General features: G+C 39.3%; 2 protein-coding genes across 2 annotated transcripts; both read left to right on the top strand.

The window, feature by feature from the left end:
• Positions 1–1022: 1022 nt before the first annotated feature.
• LOC120292102 (G-type lectin S-receptor-like serine/threonine-protein kinase LECRK2) lies at positions 1023–1907 on the top strand. Its single transcript, XM_039309983.1, has one exon. It carries the CDS (start codon positions 1023–1025, stop codon positions 1905–1907), a length of 885 nt encoding a protein of 294 aa, XP_039165917.1.
• Positions 1908–16203: 14296 nt separating this feature from the next.
• LOC104440564 (G-type lectin S-receptor-like serine/threonine-protein kinase LECRK1) lies at positions 16204–17239 on the top strand. The gene is made up of 2 exons (XM_039309982.1): positions 16204–16512; positions 17051–17239. The coding sequence occupies exons 1-2, from the start codon at positions 16204–16206 to the stop codon at positions 17237–17239; spliced, it is 498 nt and encodes a 165-aa protein (XP_039165916.1).
• The last annotated feature ends 3813 nt before the right edge of the window (positions 17240–21052 follow it).

Genomic DNA, 21052 nt, shown 5'->3' with positions numbered 1-21052 from the left:
TAAATAATCCTAGTGTTGATAATTTTGGAAAAAAAAATGAAGAAAGATAAAATTTACAGAGATATAATTATCAGAAAAATTAATATCGATGATATTATTATAAGAATGTTTTAAGAAAATTTGATGAATATATCAATAGAACTAATAAGATACTTCAAGAAAAAAGAAACAAAATCAAGGAACTCATTATATACTCTAAAACGGTTTATTAATTGCTGTTAAATAAATGGTTTATTAGTACAAAAAAAAAAAGATTGACTAATAAGATATATGTACAAATATCACCTTCTATTTTAATTAATCATTTTCTTTTACTACAGTTGGAGCTTTTATAAAACTTCAGACCATATGGTAAAATCATTATTCTATATAGAAATATGTGTTTTTTTTTTTGGTCAAAGATAGTGATAGATACATGTGTTGACACGGGCAAAGACTGTCCCCAACTTTGGTTCAAACTTGCTGTAAAGAAAAGGAGGAGCAATCGCATCTACGCCGAGGAGGAATGGTCGCCTCTCTCGCCTGCCATGAACGACCGAACGTACGGGAGAGACTCTGGTAACATGGAAAAGTGGGGAATCTCTATAAGAACGCTGGTTTCATCCTTAGGGCCGAAGTAGCTCAACTCAAGGAGAACGCCAGTTTCATCAAACATGGCTTCAGTTATACTAGGAATCCTTCTAATACTCGTTCCACTTCCCCTTTCCACCGAAGCTCAGACCAGCGGCAACTTGACCTTGGGCAACTCGTTGACGGCGAACAACCAGAACTCTTCCTGGTTGTCACCGTCGGGCAAGTTTGCCTTCGGGTTCCGGAGAATGGAAAGAGGGGCTCATTTATTGGCTATATGGTTCGAGAAGATAGAGGACAAGACCATAGTCTAGTCGGTGAACGGCATTAATCTAGCGCCAGAAGGTTCAGAAATCTGGTTGACCGCCGATGGCTGATTTGTGCTTGCCAACCCAAATGGAAGAGAGTTGTGGTCTCCTAGCCTGACTGTCGCTGGTATAGCGTATGCGGCCATGCTTGACACAGGGAACTTTGTCCTAGTTAGCCAGAACCATGTCAACTTGTGGGAGACGTTCAGCCAACCAACCGACACGTTGCTGCCTACGCAACAGTTAGATCAAGGGACTAAAGTTAATGCTCGCTACTCCGAAATGAATTACTCCGCCGGGAGATTCCACTTCATGCTGGGAGACGACGGAAATCTCGCATTCTATGCCACTCCTGACCCGTGGGTTGCCTCAGATACTTACTGGGATAGCAACACGAGCAACGACTTCCGATTGATATTCAATCAAAGTGGTCAGGTCTACCTCACGGATAGGAATGGAACACTGCTCCAACTCGTCTCCTCAGACACATTCCCTGCCAGCAGATATTACCGAAGAGCAATCCTTGAATTCGACGGGGTCTTCAGGCAGTATGTCCACTCTGATTCAAGTTCTCTCATGAAAATGGGCTGGGTGGTGGCCCGTTCTTCCCCAGTCCCTCCAAATATATGCACAAGCATCACGCAAACTATGGGTTCTGGAGCTTGTGGCTTCAACAGCTATTGTTCTCTTGGAGAAGATCAGAGGCCCCGATGCCACTGCCCACATGGGTATACTCTGTTAGATTCAACAAACGAGATGAACGGATGCAGACAGGACTTCGTACCGCAGAGTCGTGATGAAAGTAGGCCTGAAACGGACCAGTTCACTTTCTTTAGCATGCCTTATACAAATTGGCCAATGTCTGATTACGAGCGTACCGCGGCGCAAACCGAGGACAGTTGCAAAGAGGCTTGTTTGGCTGATTGTTTATGTGCACTTGCTATTTTCGGCGACAATGGAAATTGCTGGAAAAAGAAATCCCTCTTTCCAATGGAAGAGAGGATCGTAGTGATATTGCAAAAGCGCTGATCAAGGTCAGGATAAATAACTCAACTTCAAAATCTATAGGAAATGGAAGCGCTGATCAAGAATTCCACTCTGATTATCATTGAATCAGTGCTGTTGAGTAGCTCTGTGTTTGTGAACTTGCTTCTACTCCTCATTACCCATTTAATATATAGAAGATTCCGATCTAGGGATTCTAAGTTGTCATGACCAGTCAAGATCAACCAAGCCACAGGCATGCAGACTTTCACTTATCCGGAGCTTCAAGAAGCAACGGATGGATTTAAAGAAGAACTAGGTAGGGGTGCTTTTGGAACAGTGTACAAAGGTGTTCTCAAATCTGAGGATACAAACTTTGTGGCAGTAAAAGTGCTGGCAACAAGGACTGGAGAAAACGAAAAGGAGTTTGAAAGAGAAGTGAGTGCAATTGGCCAGACTAACCACAAGAACTTAGTGCAGTTGCTTGGATTCTACAATCAAGGTCAACATCGACTACTGGTGTATGAATTCATGAGCAATGGCACTTTGGCGGATTTTCTATTTAGCATTTCAAGGCCCAGCTAGTACAAAAGAATAGAAATTGTTTGTGGTGTTGCACAGGGGCTCTCTTACTTTCATGATGATTGCACTAGGCATATAATCCACTGCGACATCAAGCCTCAAAATATTCTTCTTGATGGCTCTCTCACTTTGCAAAAATATCAGATTTCAGAATAGCTAAGCTCTTGATGGCAAACCAAACACGAACCGTCACTGGAGTCAGAGGAACTAGAGGTTATTTAGCACTAGAATGGTTCAGGAATATGCCTATTTCTAGCAAGGTAGATGTTTACAGCTTCGGCATTTTGTTGGTCGAGCTCATTTGCTGTAGAAAGAACTATGAGCCGGAAGCGGAAATTGAAGCTCAAATTGTGCTAGTTGACTAGGTGTATGACTGCTACCACGACGGGAGCATACTTAAGCTAGTGGAGAGCGATGAGGAGGCATCGAGTGACATAAAGAGGGTGAAAATATTTGTGATGACATCATTATGGTGCATCCAAGAAGACTCTGCTTTGAGGCCAACCATGAAGAAAATCACTCAGATGTTGGAATGAGTTGTTGAAGTCCTAGTACCTCCAGTTTCAAGCTCCTTTATCAGTTCAATATGATTTTTTTTTTTTTAATTTTGTTGACTTGATAATTCATTGATCATTCATAAGCTCTAAATGCTCTATATTTTTATATGATAAGCATAATAAAAGTCCTAAACTTATTGTAGAAGTGCAATCGAGTTATAATGTTAATCAAATTACTTTTAGATGCAGTAAGTTTTGCTTGATGTTGTTAAGTACATGAGAATACAATATCGTTACGTCACTCTATTTAGTCAAACAGACAAGTATTTCAAAACCTGAAACTACTATAAGCAAACTTTAGTAGAATATTTGTAGAATTATGTTCATTCATCATTGTTGCAACCATTTCTTTCCAAGTTGCACAAAGACTCGTCTCATTTTAAGCATTGAATCACCACAACGCCACGGACCACGGTCTGCATCCATTGAGTGCATGCCTGATGCAGGATGACCAAGCAAATTTCCTGGTACGTCCGAGCATATCTATGATTACTATTGAATTATTCAATTTGCACGAAGTAACTTAGTAATTGGTTCGAATTCGTAGGTATTGAATCAACTACGAGCCTTGCCTTCTTCTCCATAACTCATAAGGTCTCCAACTTAACTTGTTTGACGTTTGGTCAAAGTCTTCCAAATTCTTGCTGTTCCTTCAAAAATATGAGGGTCCCCGCAAGCTTGTGGTGTAGCCTCGCCGTTTTCTAAATTTGAAAGTTTTCTTTCACCACTGATTTATATAAAAAAAAAAAAAGGAGAAAAAAGAAATTAAATTTATAAAGATATAACCATCAGAAAAATTTAATATCAACGATACTATTATAAGATAATTTTTTGTAAACTTTGTTGGGTGTTGGTTTGCAAAACAAACAAGAATGCTTTTCTTCTTTGTCCCACATAGAAAAGTTAGGAGGAGATAGACCACATAATGTGTGAGTTTTTCTAGCTTATTTAGAAACAGCAATGAGGCGTGAGCCACACCTCAAAATACCCGCATGCTGGATGCGGGTATGATTGCGCAATTATTAGGCGCACTTGACTCACTTGAGCGCTTGCGTTTTAATTAGCCCTAATCCACTATTTTTTTTAATTATATTCCATAAGGTTATCTTGTTAATCAAAATGTTGTATTTATTTTTTCAGCTTTTTTTTTTTTTTTCGAAATGATTAATTTTTGAATTGTTATAAAAAATTATTATTATTCCGAAATTTTTATATCTTTTCAAGTTGTTGTTTAGAAAACATACCAATTCAATTAGCAACCTTTCCCGAATGGTCCTTTGCAATCGTACTAGTTCATTTTGCAATTTTCCCCGAACGTATGTGTTTGTTCAATAAGACCGACACAAATATGTCAGGTTTTGAGAAAATGGTTCGCTAATTTTTTTTCAGGTCTTTTTTTCCAAAAACTACAATTTTTTTCGAAATGATTAAATTCTGAATTTTTTAATAAAAAATTATTATTATTTTTATTCCGAAATTTTTATATCTTTTCAAGTTGTCGTTTGGAAAACATACAAGTTCAATTAGCAACCTTTCCTGAATGGTCTTTTGCAATTGTATTAGTTCATTTTGCAATTTTTCCCGAAGGTATGTCTTTGTTCAATAAGACCAACATAAATATGTCGGGTTTTGAGAAAACAGTTCGCTAATTTTTTTTTTTTTTTTTTCAGGTCTTCTTTCCAAAAACTACAACCATCCTTTTGAATTGTTTTCCTTGAGAGATTCGGAGAAATATTAGAATTGCTATCTAATATTCTCACTGAGACTTTGTTGTATCTTGGAGGAAATTTGCCGTTGAATATTAGCAATTTTATGGGAGCAAATAAATCCTTAAGAAAGTGATATCATATCTCAAAATCTCACTTCATTGTTCTACCCAATTTTAAAGTTGATTTTCCAACAAACTTTGCTGAATATAAAAATATAACTAATAAGATACTTCAAGAAAAAAGAAACAAAAATAAGTAATACTATTATAAGACTAGATATATGTGTTGACATGGGCAAAATCTGTCCACAATTTGGTTCAAACGAGCCATGGGAAAGACTCCGGGAGCATACAAAGAATAAAATCTATAAAGAATGCTGGTTTCATTCATAAGGCTGAAGTAGCTCCACTCAAGGAGCACGCAAGTTTCATCTGACATGGCTTCAGTGATGTTAAGATTCCTTCTAGTACTTGTTATAATTTACCGGCAGAGTAAGGAACTTACCAACTTCATGTAGAATATAATTTACCACTCAAAATGAAAACGTAGCCGTGAAATTAGTACCTTAAGAGTGAAATTAGTAACTTCAAGTTCATTGACCATTTCAGAACAGAATCGTTCTCTTGTTGGTAAATAAATAGTTCAACTTGATAAAAAGGTTGCCACTCAACTTTTACTGGAAACTTGTAACAGTGAACAAGTTTGGTGAATTCTTATCATGGTAAAAACAGCTATCTACAATATCATTTTTAAATACATGTTTCCACTTGCACATGGCACTTTTTACATGTTTTGCATCAACAACGGCATGAAAATCCACAAGAGGAAACGCCATTGCCACTGGAAGTAGGTGATGATGTTATAGCTCATTTGGATACTATAAGGATTCGGTCCAACAAGAGTGGAGAGTGGTTGCTAGGGCTAAAGGGCTTGGACTAGGAACGACTCCTAATGGCTTCCAGAATAGCAAAGAGGACATAAGTAAACCACACGGAACAGACAGAGCAATTTAGGATATATATGTAAAAACTAGAATTAACTCACGGAGGCGCTTTTTGATTTAGCGGCAATTTGGAACTCCGAGGTTAAACCTACTTAGGTAGAGGCACTATGAGGAAGGGTGACCTCTTGAAAAAGTACTCACTTGTATGACAAATGACAAAACCGTGAGGCGCAGCATAGGATGGGCCAAAACAGCCAATACCTTGAGTGAGTTAAATTCAACGTGTCACCGATATAATCGCCAAGCAAATGCCAAATTGTTAAAAGCTTAAGAATCACTTTTACATGTTGCTAGGGACGCACATCAAAAAATGATCGATCAAGCAATTATATTTAAAAAATGACTAAATTCAATGAGTCATTTTTTTTTTCATGAGTTGAGGGCATCGTTTTTTTTTTTTTTTTAAATTTCATAAATAATTTTCAATGATTAAGTATGAAATCTAGTAACGTTCAATACTAAGCATGTCAACTTATTTAGGAAATTGCCACCAGAAACAAAATTTTACTAGCGAAATTAACAAATTACTAGTGAAATTAGTGGCTTACTTTTAGCTTAGTGGAATTTTACCAACATGATATGGAATTTATAAACTTTGAGCGAAATAGTAAATCATCAATTTTTCAACTTAACAGACAGACCACTTGTAAAAGATTAGAAGACTTGGTGAAAATCATTAGTTTAGATAATATGTCATATAATTTTGACATGGACATCCCAAGTGCGATAGATCTGGTTTGAGCGGAGAACGAGTAGCCACCTGGCCTTCAATGACGGGACGTACGGGACAAGCTCGAACATAATAGAAATTTCTGTTAGCGTATGCGGGTTTCAATTTAAAGGCCGATGTAGCTCCGCTCAAGGAGCACGCAAACTTCATCTGACAAGGCTTCAGTAGTATTAGGAATTCTCCTAGTACTTGTTCCGCTTCCGCTTTCCGCTAAAGCTCAGACTGCCGGCAACGTTACCTTGGGCTCCTCGTTGACGGCGGACGACAGGAACCCTTCCTGGCGTCCTTGCTGGGTCGGGCCACGACTCAATTCATTCTTCTTAGGATTTTGAAGATGGTACTGAGAAATAAAAATAATCCCGAGGTGATATTTTTAAATCACTGTGTTAATGATGTGTGATTGGAAATGAAAAAACGAGGTGAGGAAAATGATGTCAAAAGTTTCAATGTTCTCCTCAAGTCGATTCTCCCACAATGTAACAAAAAGCACAATCTTCTTGATTGCAATAGATGTAGTGAGAGGCATGAATGTCGTTAGATAATGCAAATTCACATATCTTTTGCTAAGGATTAAAAAATCAAATCCCTAATTTTATGAAACGTATTGAAAAATTGACAATGAATTCCCAAACAAAAATCATGTCTATCCAGCCCAATCCATGAGTAAACCACGCTCCCTTCGAGTTCATCCATCTCTAATCTTCATCACCTTGCTGTCCTAAAAGGCATTTGGTTGTGGTCCGTTTATCACAAAACAAGCATTGAATCGAAGTTTAAAGTCGAGCGTGCTAGATTGCCTCGCCCCAATGGGTGTCCATAAGATTTTTTTATTAAGTTATTGATTTGATACTTCATTGATCCTCTATAAGCTCTAAATGTTCAATATTTTTTTTTTGGAAAAAGTGCATCAAAAGTCCCAAAAAGTTATTACAAAAGTGCAATCGAGTTATGAAATTTTCCAAAAAGTGTAATCAATTTTTAAAACTTATGAAATTAGTTCAATCAAGTCTCTCTATTAACTCCATCCGATTTGGTTAATGAAAAAAAGAAACTGACATGGTTTACTTTTTTTTTTCAAAAAAAGAGGTGCTGCTGAGGTTGCTAGGTTAGCCATTTTAGGAAAAAAAAAAATTAAAAGGAAAGTTGGCTTGAGACATCCGCTGGCGATACCCGAAATCGCTGGCGCAAGCTCTCACTTTCACTTCTTTAATTCTATCAAAAGCTATTCCTATTGCTCTTTTCGTCATTTGGCATTGAAATACTTTACTGCCAATCTCAATAGAGTACTACACCATCATTCAGTGATACTTCTAGTCCTTTCTTTACTTGAAAAATTGATTTTTTCTTTGTGGTTGGAGCAGTCGACAATATATTAAAAAAAAGGTAAAAGATTTGGTGATAGTTTTTAATGTATTGTAAAAATAACAGTTTGTTTTGGACCATAAAAAACTAAATAACAAATAATTACGAATTATTGTAATGCCAACTTCTTCAAGAATTTATGATTTATAACAAGCTGTTATTCTCATAATAGCCCAAAGATTATTATACTAACAAAGTCCTATTAAAAACAACGATGACTTCCTTCTTTTTAGTGAATTGGGCCATTTTTCAGAATTACATTAACACCATCCTCCTTTGGCCTAACGAGCTTGATTTTCTCACCCTCCCCTGTTCCATTCTTATATTACTCGATTATCTTTCATATGTTCAAGTTTAACCCCGTGAAAGGGATTCTGGTGTGCCAAATGTTTATGTAGCTTCACTAGCTCAGCTTTGCACTAGGATGTTCTCCTCTCCGTTTAGCTGAATTTCTGCACATGCAGCTACTTGACATTAGCTTCCTAGTTTCAGTAAAAAATCAGAGTAGATCAGGGTGGGGGATCACAATTGATTTTTCTTCTCGTCTCCTGTGGGTGTTTGGTGTGATACTTCTGTGCCACCGGGTGCGAATAGCATTTTGCTCTGGTTCAACATGTTCTTTTATGTATTCATTTTAATCTTGCCTGTGGTGGGCATATTAACAAGACATGATTTTATGCCCGAGCACGTGTTGGCATTGCACCCGACCCTCATTAGGAGCAGATGGAAGAGATTAAGACTACAGTTTCCCCGCCTATTATAACCATTTTAGCATAACCAGTCGAGCATTCAGGAATTTTTCCAGGAAAGTTCCTACTCAATCAGGCCAGATTATGTGGGATTCATGCAGGATGGAACTTATTGGAAGCTCCTAATTATAAGGTCAGGCCCTGATCGGACCCTAAAAACCCTGGAAAATTAGCACTTCCCCTTACTAGTTGAGCATTGTGGAAAGCGGCAGGTTGTAATTTATTTTTGGGACGATTGTATGAACAGGAAGTTTTGGCTGGCATTATCACGGTGGCACGGAAATACTTTTGCCGTGACTGAGACGCTAAAGATGCAGAGGAGTCTCGACAGTAAGATCAAAGATGTGTAGAAAACTGTAGATAGTTACCTCTTTTGCAGTAATTTATATACAGGGACACTCCCTCTTTGTGAACTGATCAATTATATTAAATGGAAACCAAATTGCTTTTTAGATGTGGTAAGTATTGTATGATGTCGTAAACTCCATGAGCATGATATCTTTATGTCATCGCGACATTCAATTAACCAAACATATCGGTTTTGAAACCCGGAATCCCTGGATGTAAACTTTTGTAGAGTGTCTGCAAAATTATGTTCGTTCATCATTGTAACCATTCCTCTCCAAGTTGCACAAGACCTCACAACGTCGCCGTGGAAAGCATCCATCGGTTGCATGCTTGATGCAAATTTCCACGTATGTTCGAGCATGTTCAATTTCCACGGAGCAACTTGTAGTCGGTTTGAATTCATGGGGATTGAATCAACTGCTGGCCCTGCCTTCTTTTTCCATCAATTTCATCTTAAAAAGTCTTTAATAAACATGTACGACGAAGTCTGGTCGAATTTTTCCAAGTGCGTTCTTTGAAAAGTATCAAGGTCCCACCAAGCTTTTGGAGAAGGGTCGCCTTATTCTAAATTTGACAAGTTCTCTTTCACTATTGATTTCTAAAAAAAAAAAAGGGGGGGAATAAAGAAAATGAAGAAAGATAAATTCACGGAGACATTATTATCAGAAAAATTAATATCGATAGTATTATTATACTAATTTTTTAAGAAAATTTGATGATATATCAATAGAACTAATAAGATACTTCAAGAAAAAGAAACAAAATCAAGTAACTCATTATATACTCTAAAATGGTTTATTAATTGCTGCTAAATAAATGGTTTTTTTTTTTTTTTTTTTAAGATTGACTAATAAAATATATGTGCAAATATCACCTTCTATTTTAATTAATCATTTCCTTTTACTACAGGTGGAGCTTTTATAAAAATTCAAACCATATGGTAAAATCATTATTCTAGATAGAAATATGTTTTTTTTTTTTGTCAAAGATAGTGATGGATATATGTGTTGACATGGGCAAAGGCTGTCTACAACTTTGGTTCAAACCCGCTGTGGAGAAAAGGAGGAGCAATCGCATCTACGCGGAGGAGGAATGGTCGCCTCTCTCACCTGCCATGAACGACCGGACGTACGAGAGAGACTCTGGTGGCATGGAAAAGTGGAAAAATCTCTATAAGAACGCCGGTTTCATCCTTAAGGCTGAAGTAGCTCAACTCAGGAGCACGCCAGTTTCATCAAACATGGCTTCAGCGATACTAGGAATCCTTCTAGTACTCGTTCCACTTCTCCTTTCCGCCGAAGCTCAGGCCCGCGGCAACTTGACCTTGGGCAACTCATTGACGGCGAACGACCAGAACTCTTCCCTATTGTCGCTGTCGGGTGAGTTCGCCTTTGGGTTCCGGAAAATGGGACAAGGGGCTCATTTGCTGGCAATATGGTTCGAGATGATAGAGGAGAAGACCATCGTCTGGTCGGTGAATGGCGATGATCTAGCGCCCGAAGGTTCGAAAGTCCAGTTGACCGCCAACCGCGGGCTGGTGCTTACCGACCCGAGAGGGAGAGAGCTGTGGTCTTCTAACCTAAACGCCACTGGCTTAGCGTATGCGGCCATGCTCGACACGGGGAACTTCATCCTAGCGAGCGCAAGCCACGTCAACTCGTGGGATTCGTTCAGCCGACCAACGGATACGATACTGCCTACGCAACAGTTAGATTTGGACGCTGTTGTTAGAGCTCGCTATTACGAAATGAATTACTCCAATGGGAGATTCATCTTCAGACTGCAAACCAACGGAAATCTCGTGCTCTATGCCATTCCTACCCCGCTGGTCGTCTTAGATGCATATTGGGCTACCGGCACCCGAGGTAATGGCTTCCGGTTGATATTCAATCAAAGTGGTCAGGTCTACCTCACGGATAGGAATGGAAAATTACTCAATAAAGTCACCTCAGACGAAGTTCCAACCAGCGTATTTTACCAAAGAGCGATCCTCGAATATGATGGGGTCTTCAGGCAATATATCCACCCAAAGATGGCAAATTCGAGTTCTGGCTGGGCAATGATCTGGTCGATGGTCTTCTTCCCCAGTCCCTTCAAATATATGCACGAGTATGAACCGAGATACTGGTACTGGAGCTTGTGGCTTCAACAGCTACTGTACTCGTGGAGACGATCAAATTCAGAGGCCCCGATGCCACTGCCTACCTGGATATACTCTGTTAGATTCGACGAACGAGATGAACGGATGCAGACAGGACTCCGCACCACAGAGTTGTGACAAAAGTTAGCCTGGAACAGACCAGTTTGTTTTGCGTGAGATGCTTAATACAGGCTGGCCGATGTCTAATTACGAGCGTAGCGAGTCACAGACCGAGCACTAGTGCAGACAGGCTTGCTTGGCTGATTGTTTTTGTGCAGTCACTTTTTTCAAAGACAGAAAGTGCTGGAAAAAGAGGACGCCTCTTTCAAATGGTAGGATGGATCCTGGCGTGGGTGGAAAGGCTTTGGTTAAGGTCAGGATAAATAACTCAACTTCAAAAGCTACAGGAAATCTGTTGTTACTGATCAAAATAGTAAACTAGAAACAGAAAACCAGAAGCTATAGTTTTTGAATGAGGAAGAGAAGCGCAGAGAAAACAAAGCACAAACTTGCGTATGTCAGTTTTCTAAGGAAACTGTCCAGTACAGGACAACTTAAACAAGAACAAAAACTGCTTACAAACCACACACACGTGCAGCATATAACTACACCTAAACGTGTTAATTCACTTCCTAGAAAATAGCAAAAAACACTAAATGCACTTGGCTGTTTTTAATAAAAAAAAAAAAAAAGGAAAACAAAGTAAAAAAAAAAAAAAAAAAAAAGAAAACAGCAACTGAGACATTATTAATCCAACAAACTCCTCCTTGGATCGCTTCTGCTGCATACCCAATTTTCTTTCTTAATACTTCAAATCTTCCAGCTTAAAGTGGTTTTGTGAACATATTTGCAAGCTAATCTTCAGATCTGCAATAAACCAACTTAATTTCGCCACTTTGTTGCAACTCACGCAGAAAGAAAAATTTGACTTTAAAATGCTTGGTTTTGCCATGAAAAACTGGATTCTGAGATATTGCTAGAGCAGCTTGATTATCCACATTGATTTCAATACAGCCACTGGAATTCAGCCATAAATCTTTCATTATCTTCTTCAGCCACAAAGCTTGATTTGCAGGTTGCGATAACTGCTATAAACTCAGCCTCTGTAGTAGACTGAGCTACAATCTCTTGCTTTTTAGAACACCAGGAGAAACAAGCAGAACCCAAACTGAAACAATACCCAGACGTACTTTTCATGTCATCTATTGAATCAGCCCAGTCACTATCAAAAAATCCTTGCAAATTAAACTTCTGACCTTTCTTAAACTTCACACCAATGAACAATATTCCTTTGAGATATCTCAAAACCCTTTTTGCTGCAACCAAATGTAACTGACTATGACTACTCATAAACCTGGATAAAACACTCACAGTAAATAGAATATTTGGTCTGGTTGCTGTAAGATACATGAGACACCCAATCAGACTTCTATACATAGAAGCATCTACTGCATCTATTCCATCATTCTTCTGCAGCTTTTCTTTAGCAGCCATAGGAGTGCTTACACTTCAACAATCTTCCATCTGAAACTTCTTTAGGATTTCCTTCATGTATTTTTTTTTACAGATGAAGATCTCATATGAAGCCTGTTTGACTTCCAGACCCAAAAAATAAGCCATTTTTCCCAAATCTGACATCTCAAAAACTGCAAATAGATCTTGCTTCACCTTCTCTATTAATTCCATATCATTCTCCGTCACTAATAGATCATCTACATAAAGTGACAGAATTACAACACTGTGATTCACCTTCTTGACATAAAGAGTGAAATCACTTAAGCTTTTTACAAAGCCAAAATCCTGCAAATATCAATCTATCTTCCCATACCAAGCTCTTGGAGCTTGCTTCAGTCCATATAGAGCTTTCTTCAACCCGTATACACTCTCTTCTTACCCTTTGATACTAAAACCTTCGAGTTGTTCAACAAAATCTCCTCCTCAAGCTCTCCATTCAAAATGCAGACTTGACATCTAACTGAAATATAGGCCACCCCTTCTCTCCGCAATAGCTAACGTAGCTTTATTGTATCAAGTCATGCAACAGGAGCAAATGTTTCAGAATAGTCTACTCCCCATATTTGTGCATAGCCTTTCACCACCAGTCTAGCTTTGTATTTATTAACAGAACCATCAGGATTAAGTTTTGTTATAAACACCCACTTAACCCCAATTACATTCTTATCAGATGGTCTGTCCACAAGCTCCCATGTGTGGTTTTTCTAGATCATTGAAATCTCCTCCTGCATTGCTGCAATCCACCTTTGATCCTCCTTAGCTTCCACAAAGTTAGATGGTTCGAGCATTGCCACATTGCTTCTTTCATAGATTTCAGCAAATGACCTTGTGCCTCTCACTGGTAAATCATCCACACTGTCTTTCAATCCATCTATAACTTCATCAACCTCTACATCTGTTGCAGGTTGTTTTTCGAATTGTTGCTGTTTTGCACTCTTTCCTTCCATCCAATTCCACTCATCTTCCTCTAGAAAAACAACATCTTTGCTTACAGTCACCTTCCCCGTCATAGGGTGAAAATTCTGTAAGCCTTTGATTGGAGACTGTACCAATGAAGATTCCAAGCTCGCTTTCTTATCCAGCTTGTCCCTCTTGACCTCAAGAACATAAGTGTAACACAAACACCCAAAAACCTTCAAATTTCTCAAAGAAGGTTTAACACCATACCAGACTTCAAAAGGTGTTGACCTCTCTAAGGCCTTTATGGGCAACTGTTCAATGAGGTGAACACCGCAGTATTAGCTGCTTTAGCCTCCAGAACTTCTTAGCAACATCTTCTCCTCGCATCATACATCCGGCCATCTCCATAATACTTCTGTTTTCCTCTCATTGACCCCATTATGTTGAGGTGAATAGGGAGCAGTGAACTGTTGCACAATTCCTGCTTACTCACAATTCAACTTAAACTTGTGAGATATACTCGAGAACCATTATCAGACCTGAGCATTTTAATTTTCTTCCCACTCTAATTCTCAACTAAGGCTTTAAACTTCACAAACACATCAACAACTTCAGACTTGGTTCGCAGAAAATAAATCCAACTCATTCTAGTCATATCATCAGTGAAGGTAATGAAATACCTGCTACCATTAAGAGAAGACTCAAAAATAGGTCCACATAGATCTGTGTGGACTAATTGCAGCTTCTCACATGCTCTCCTGCCTCCTCCTTTGAAAGGAAATATGGCTTGCTTGCCAAGAAGACAAGTTTTGCACTGTGGAAATTCCTCCTCCAAACTTGGCAAGTCATCTCGCAAGCTATTTCTCTGCATAAACGACATGCTCTTCCCCCGTGAACATGCCCAAGTCTTTTATGCCATATCTCCGTATTTTCTTCTTTGCACTTTAAAGCCATTTGTTGCATCTCTTGTGGCTTGAAAATGAAACTCTTGTCCTCCATTGGAATTCTTAGCACTTCTTTGCTATTTGCATTATTAATAAGACATTCCTTCCCTTCAAACTTCACTTTATAGCCATTCTGAACTAATTGACCAACACTTAACAGATTATGGTTAATATTTGGCACAAAAAGAACATCACTGATCAGCTTCACCTCCTGATTTCCTTCAATAGCCACCGTACCCTTCCCTTGCACTTCAATATACTAAACATTGCCAATTCTGACTTTGGACCTAACTGACTTGTCTAGAATCCTAAACAGCTTTGAATTGCCAGTCATATGATTGGTACAGCCACTATCCACCAGCCATGCATCATTCCCAACAAAAGATCCAGAAAAAGAAGCTACAAACAAGTGCTCTTCCTTAGTTTCATTCACTGCTACCTAGGCTTCTCCCCTTGCTGGTAATTTTCTCTTTGCGAGATGGCTTCCATGTGACCCAACTTGTGACATCTTCGCACCTAGCATCGGCTTTCTCCAACGTCTAAAACGATGATTAGTTCCACCACAAAAGTATTGACAAGGCTCTTTGTTCTTCTTCCATTTGCTAGACCCACCGAGAATTTCCTTCTTTTGCTACAAACTTGGAGTCACCAGCATTTTCTCTAGATTGAATCCATTTCTTCCTTTGCCTCCATCATTTGATTTCACTCTAGCTTGCGCGCACCCTCTACAAACTCTTCTCTTCTCATTCGAGTGCTTACGTGCCCGTAGAGCATTTAACAATTCTGCAAGCTTTATATCAGGTAAGTCTCTTGTATTTTCCAGAGACGCTATGGTGGCTTCGAACTTCTCTAAAAGAGACACCAGGATCTTCTGAACAAGCCTTTCATCCTTCAAGTCAATCCTTAAAACTCTGATTTTATCAGCTATCCCCACTAGCCTATCAGAGTATTCCTTCACTAACTCAGACTCTTTCATCTACTGTCTCTCAAATTCTCTCAAGAGATTCAGCACCTTCATACCTCTTATCTTCTCATCCCCTTCATATTCTTCCTTCAAGAAGTCCCATATGGCCTTTGTAGAGTCACACTTCATAATTCTGGTAAAGATGGTAGGCGAGACAACATACAGCAAGATTTTGCCTTGGCTCTTCTTGTGGTTCTCTCTTTATGAAGTTTGATTTGATTCATGGTCGGATTATCTGGAAGTGGAGCAACTTCATAATCATCCTCCACAGTTTCCCACAAATCATGACCCTCCAAAAATGATGTCATCTTAACAGCCCATGCTTGATAATTCTCTCCGGTAAATACTGGAGAAGCCATCGTAGAGAAACCACTCGACCCTGTCTCCATCACCCTTTAACTTCTTTACACTTCGATACTTGCTTCACTTCACAGTCCCTCAAGATCATACACGCTCGATACCACTGTTGTTACTTGATCAAAAACAAGAACTAGAAACAGAAAACCAGAAGCTATAGTTTTTGAATGAGGAAAAAAAGCACAGAGAAAACATAGCACAAACTTGCGTATGTCAGTTTTCTAAGGAAACTGTCAAGTACAGGACAACTTAAACAAGAACAAAAACTACTTACAAACCACACACATGTGCAGCATATAACTGCACCTAAACGTGCTAATTCACTTCCTAGAAAATAGCAAAAAACACTAAATGCACTTGGCTGTTTTTTAATAAAAAAACAGAGGAAAATAGAGTAGAAAAAAAAAACAGAAAACAACAACTGAGACACTATTAATCCAACAAAATCACCAGAAGAAATCCAAGCAAGAATTTGACTCTGATGATTATTGAATCAGTGCTGTTGAGTAGCTGTGTGTTTGTGAGCTTGCTTACCTGTGTAATTTATAGAAGTTCCCGATCTAGGGATTATAAGTTCTTACAACTAGTCCAAATCAACCAAGCCACAGGCACACTGACTTACACTTATCAGGAGCTTCAAGAAGCGACGGATGGATTCAAAGAAGAACTAGGTAGGGGTGCCTTTGGAGCAGTGTACAAAGGTGTTCTTGGATCCAAGGATACCAACTTTGTGGCAGTAAAAATGTTGATGGCATGGACCGGAGAAAGTGAAAAGGAGTTCGAAAGAGAAGTGAGTGCAACTGGCCAAACTAACCACAAGAACTTAATGCAGTTGCTTGGATTCTGCAATGAGGGTCAACATCGACTATTAGTGTATGAATTCATGAGCAACGGCTCATTGGCGGATTTTCTATTTGGCTCTTCAAGGCCTAGCTGGTACAAAAGAGTAGAAATTAACTGTGATGTTGCGCGGGGCTCTCTTACTTGCACGAGGAATGCACTAGACATATAATCCACTGCGACATCAAGCCGCAAAATATTCTTCTTGATGGCTCTCTCACTGCAAAAATATCAGATTTCGGATTAGCTATGCTCTTGAAGGCAAACCAAACACGAACCACCACCGGAGTCGGGAACCAGAGGTTATTTAGGGCCAGAATGGTTAAGGAATATGCCTATTTCTAGCAAAGTAGATGTTTACAGCTTCGGCATTTTGTTGGTTGAGCTTATCTGCTGCAAAAGAACTATGAGCTGAAAGCGGAAATTGAAGCTCAAATTGTAATGGTCGACTGGGTTTATAACGCTACCACAATGGGAGTGTGCTTCAGCTAGTGGAGAGCGATGAGGAGGCATCAAGGGACATAAAGATGGTGAAAAGATTTGTGATGATAGCATTGTGGTGCATCCAGGAAGATCCGGCTTTGAGGCCAACCATGAAGAAAACTACTCAGATGTTGGAAGGAGTGGTTGAAGTCCCAGTACCACCAGTTCCAAGCTTTTTTACTACTTCAATATGATTTTGCTTATTTAAGACAACTGTTGTCTGTAATCATGAAAAATATCCATGCCGTATGTAAGTGCTATTATGCCAGATCAAATATTTTCATAATGTCTTCACATGGATCCCGCTTAAATAAGCTAAATCTTCCTAAAGTTTGATATTCCCTCGCAAGTATCCAACAGAGAACATGTTGACGATTGTCAGCAGAAAGGATTGCATGCTTCAACTTTGAAGAGAGATTTATATTGTTGAATGATCAAGTAACTATATGAAATGATGCATCACTGGTAAATTGAAAGTCACAGATTCTTGTGTTGAATCTCTTAGGTTCTAGAACAGTGTCACGGGAAAAACTAATGCATCAAAGCATTTTCCAATCGATGATTTTGCTTCATAAAAATTGCATTCGATGCAAAACATTGTTTCAACCTGACCTTCTTCTGCTAAATTAGATGATGAGAACCGTATGGAAGTTGCCGGTCCTCAAGGCATGAATCGGGTGCAAGGAAATCCCAATTTCAATAGCTCTGCTGCTTTTTTATTCATACAGAAGGGGACTCTCACTTCCTTCGGGCGACCAACTTGTCATAGCCCAAAAAATCAGTCCGCAAATCACGTAGTTGGAAGCATAATCAGACGAATTTTCTCTCAATTTTCCATTTGAGAACTTGCGGGAAGCAACACAAGGCAGACAATTTTCTAAGCATACATATTCCCTTATAAAATGATCATTGAAGATCTTGTATATATAAATAACTCGGCTACGGTCATGCCATTCCATAACGGGTCCAAACAGGACGGGACTGGACAAGGGAGAGATCTCGAAGATCCAAATCCAATAATCAATCTGCACCGGAGAAGTGTTAATGGGATCGATTTCATAGTTGTCTTAGTCAGCCACGGCGTCTGCCAGCTCGTTCACCATCATTTTCATGTCATATTCTCGATTCGATAGGACGGACGATGTTTTGGTCCAGGGCTTCATCTTTCGTTTATTTCGCTCCGGAAAAAGTCTGCTTGCGCCACTTTCATAGAAGTAGGTGAATGCCCCTGTTCATGCAGCTGGCGAAGCAGAAAGTCATTAGACAATTATGAGCTTGTTTCCTCTGCATGCATGCATGAGGCCATTCCATTCAAAGAATATACTTCCTCCTTGTCCAATGCACGCTCAATTTGAGAGCATGTGGCCCAATATCATCTTCATGTGGCCGGCCCCGGTTAAATTATCTGGAGTTAGGGTTTGGCGTTGCTGCTTGGTTCGGCCACAACTTGGTTCATTCTCCTTAGGATTTTTTATGATGAAAATTAGAACTAAAAACAATCCCCAAGGTGAATATTTGTAGACCGCTGTGTTGATGATGTATGAGTGAAAATGATATCAAAGGCTTCAATGTTCTCTTCAAGTCGAGTCTCCCATGATGTAGCAAAAATCACAATCCCCTTTATTTGCGATGAAATGTAGGGAGAAGCATGAAGTTTGTTAAATAATGCAAATTTACACACGCCCATATATATATATATAATTTTTTTCTAAGGATCAACCGATTAAATCCCTAATTATAGGCATCAACAATGAGTCCCCAAGCAAAAACCATGTCTATCTAGCATGAGTAAACCAAGCTCCGTTTAAATCCATCCATCTCTAATCTTCATCACCTTGATGTCCTAGAAGGTTTTCGTTTGTGGTTCGTTTATCACATATGGAGCACTAAATCGAAATTTAAAGTCGACTATTTACCTTACCTCTCTCCAGTGGGCATCCATTAGATTTTTTTAAAGTTGTTGACTTGACACTTCATTGATCTTCTATAAGCTCTAAATGCTCTATATTTTCATTGATCTTCTATAGCTCTAATGCTCTATATTTTTAGAGGATAAGTCTACTGAAAGTTCTAAACTTATTACAAAAGTGCAATTGGGTCATAATGTAAACCAAATAGCTTTTAGATGCGCTACATTTTGCATACTGTTGTTAAGTCCATGAGAATAGGATAGTCGTGTCACTGCAACATCCATTTAATCAAACATACAGGAGTTTCGAAACCCGGAACTACTACAAGCAAACTTTAGTAGAATATCTGCAGAATTACATTCATTCATCATTGCTGTAGCCATTACTTTCCATGTTGCACAAAGACCTGTCTCATTCAAAGCATTGATCACCACAACGCCATGGACCACGGTCCGCAACTATTGAGCGCATGCCTGATGCAAGATGACAAAGCAACTTTCCACGTACGTCCGAGCATATCTACAATTATGATTGAAACATTCAATTTCCATTAAGTAACTCTCTAGTCGGTTTGAATTCGTTATTAAAAGGCTCTGACCACTAGGAAAGTTTGGGTAGAGGCCGGGGTTGGCCTCGAAAAAGATTCAACCCCCATTGACCTACCCGTCCACAAGCCCCTCACGGGGCTAGGGGGGTCAGCCTGGATCCCCGCGATAGGGATTGAATCAACTGCAAGCCCTGACTTCTTCTCCATAACTCATAAAATCTCCAACTTAACGTGTACGACGTTTGGTCAAAGTCTTCCAAATTCATGCTTTTCTTTGGAAAATATCAGGGTCCCGGCAAGGTAATGGTGTAGACTCGCCCGTATTCTAAATTTGAAAGTTTTCTTTCACCATTGATTTCAATTAGAAAAAAGAAGGGAAAACTAAAGAAAATGAAGAAAAATAAATTTACATAGATATTATTATCAGAAAAATTTAATATCAGTGATACATAATTTTTGTAAACTGTGCTCAATATATTAATAGTGTTATATCGTGTCTCAAGTTTGAGCCCGTTAGATTAATACGCATAAGTTTGGCCAAATAACAAAGTTCAGGGGAGACTTTGTGATGTCTTCGAATTTTTCTTGTTCCGGCATTAATCCCATCTCTTCGTGCGTATGCGTAGAAGGAAGAAGCCAAAAGCTGCATGGGGTTTTATTCTTCAAGCATGCAAGCAAAGTCAGAGAAGAATTGTCTTCTGCCGAAAAGGAAGGGATCAACAATATTCTACATTAAATAAAGGACCCACCACCTGCTGCAAGTGCATGAAGAAATGCATGCACATGGCCATGCACGTAGAAAATTGGTCAACACTTGTAGGCGCCGAATTCCCTCTTTCACGGTTTCTCTTTGTGGGTTTCTCTTGTTATTTTATTGATAAAGAAAGAGGGATGGCAGAATAAAGAAAGAGAGAAGGCAGAAGCTATTCTACCTGTGTGTCAGTGCATGATGGTCATACGCTTGCTTCTCTCCATGAACAAGAAATTCGAAGACGGCCGCCCACCTCAGCTCACGGTTATCTCCAAGGATCATAGGCGCACGTTTGTTGACTCTCTTCCGCCTCATTAAATGCTTGCCCATGCACATGCACGATCCGCATGCATGCCTTCAAATATGGTGGGCGTTCGGTGCCGATTGTGGGCTTGTCTTGTGGGCGCCTGCGCTGCATTTAATGAGGCCATTTATTTTTATTTGTTTTGTCTTGTTTTCTGCCCTTCTCCCTATAGAAGAAGAAGACGTCTGAAGATGCCAAGATAGAGTGCAAAAAGAGCTCGAGAGAGAGAGAGAGAGAGAGAGAGAGCGAGAGAAAAGAGCTCGAGAGAGTGTGAGAGACGAGAGCTCAGAAAGGTTTGTGCGGAGTCGAGTCCAGTGAGTGAGTTGAGTTGTTAAACACCGTGGGTATTGGGTGTATAGTAGGGCTGGGAAATACTTGAGTGCATATGTGATTGTAATCCTGTAATTCTCCGATTTATAGTGAATTGATTTGCTGGCTCTCCCTGTGGACGTAGGTTCCGACATTCGGACCGAACCACGTTAATCTCTGGTGTCA

This window comes from Eucalyptus grandis, chromosome 3 (assembly GCF_016545825.1).
Source record: "Eucalyptus grandis isolate ANBG69807.140 chromosome 3, ASM1654582v1, whole genome shotgun sequence".
Taxonomy (NCBI): Eukaryota; Viridiplantae; Streptophyta; class Magnoliopsida; order Myrtales; family Myrtaceae; genus Eucalyptus; species Eucalyptus grandis.
This window is presented reverse-complemented; position numbering and strand designations above follow the sequence as displayed.

Excerpts from the sequence above, each read along its gene's own strand:
- LOC120292102 (XM_039309983.1), top strand. The coding sequence starts at position 1,023 with ATGCTTGACACAGGGAACTTTGTCCTAGTTAGCCAGAACCATGTCAAC.
- LOC104440564 (XM_039309982.1), top strand. The coding sequence starts at position 16,204 with ATGATTATTGAATCAGTGCTGTTGAGTAGCTGTGTGTTTGTGAGCTTG. Across the intron at positions 16,513-17,050 it reads AAAAGGAGTTCGAAAGAGAA|CTAGTGGAGAGCGATGAGGA; the intron begins GTGAGTGCAACT and ends AGTGTGCTTCAG.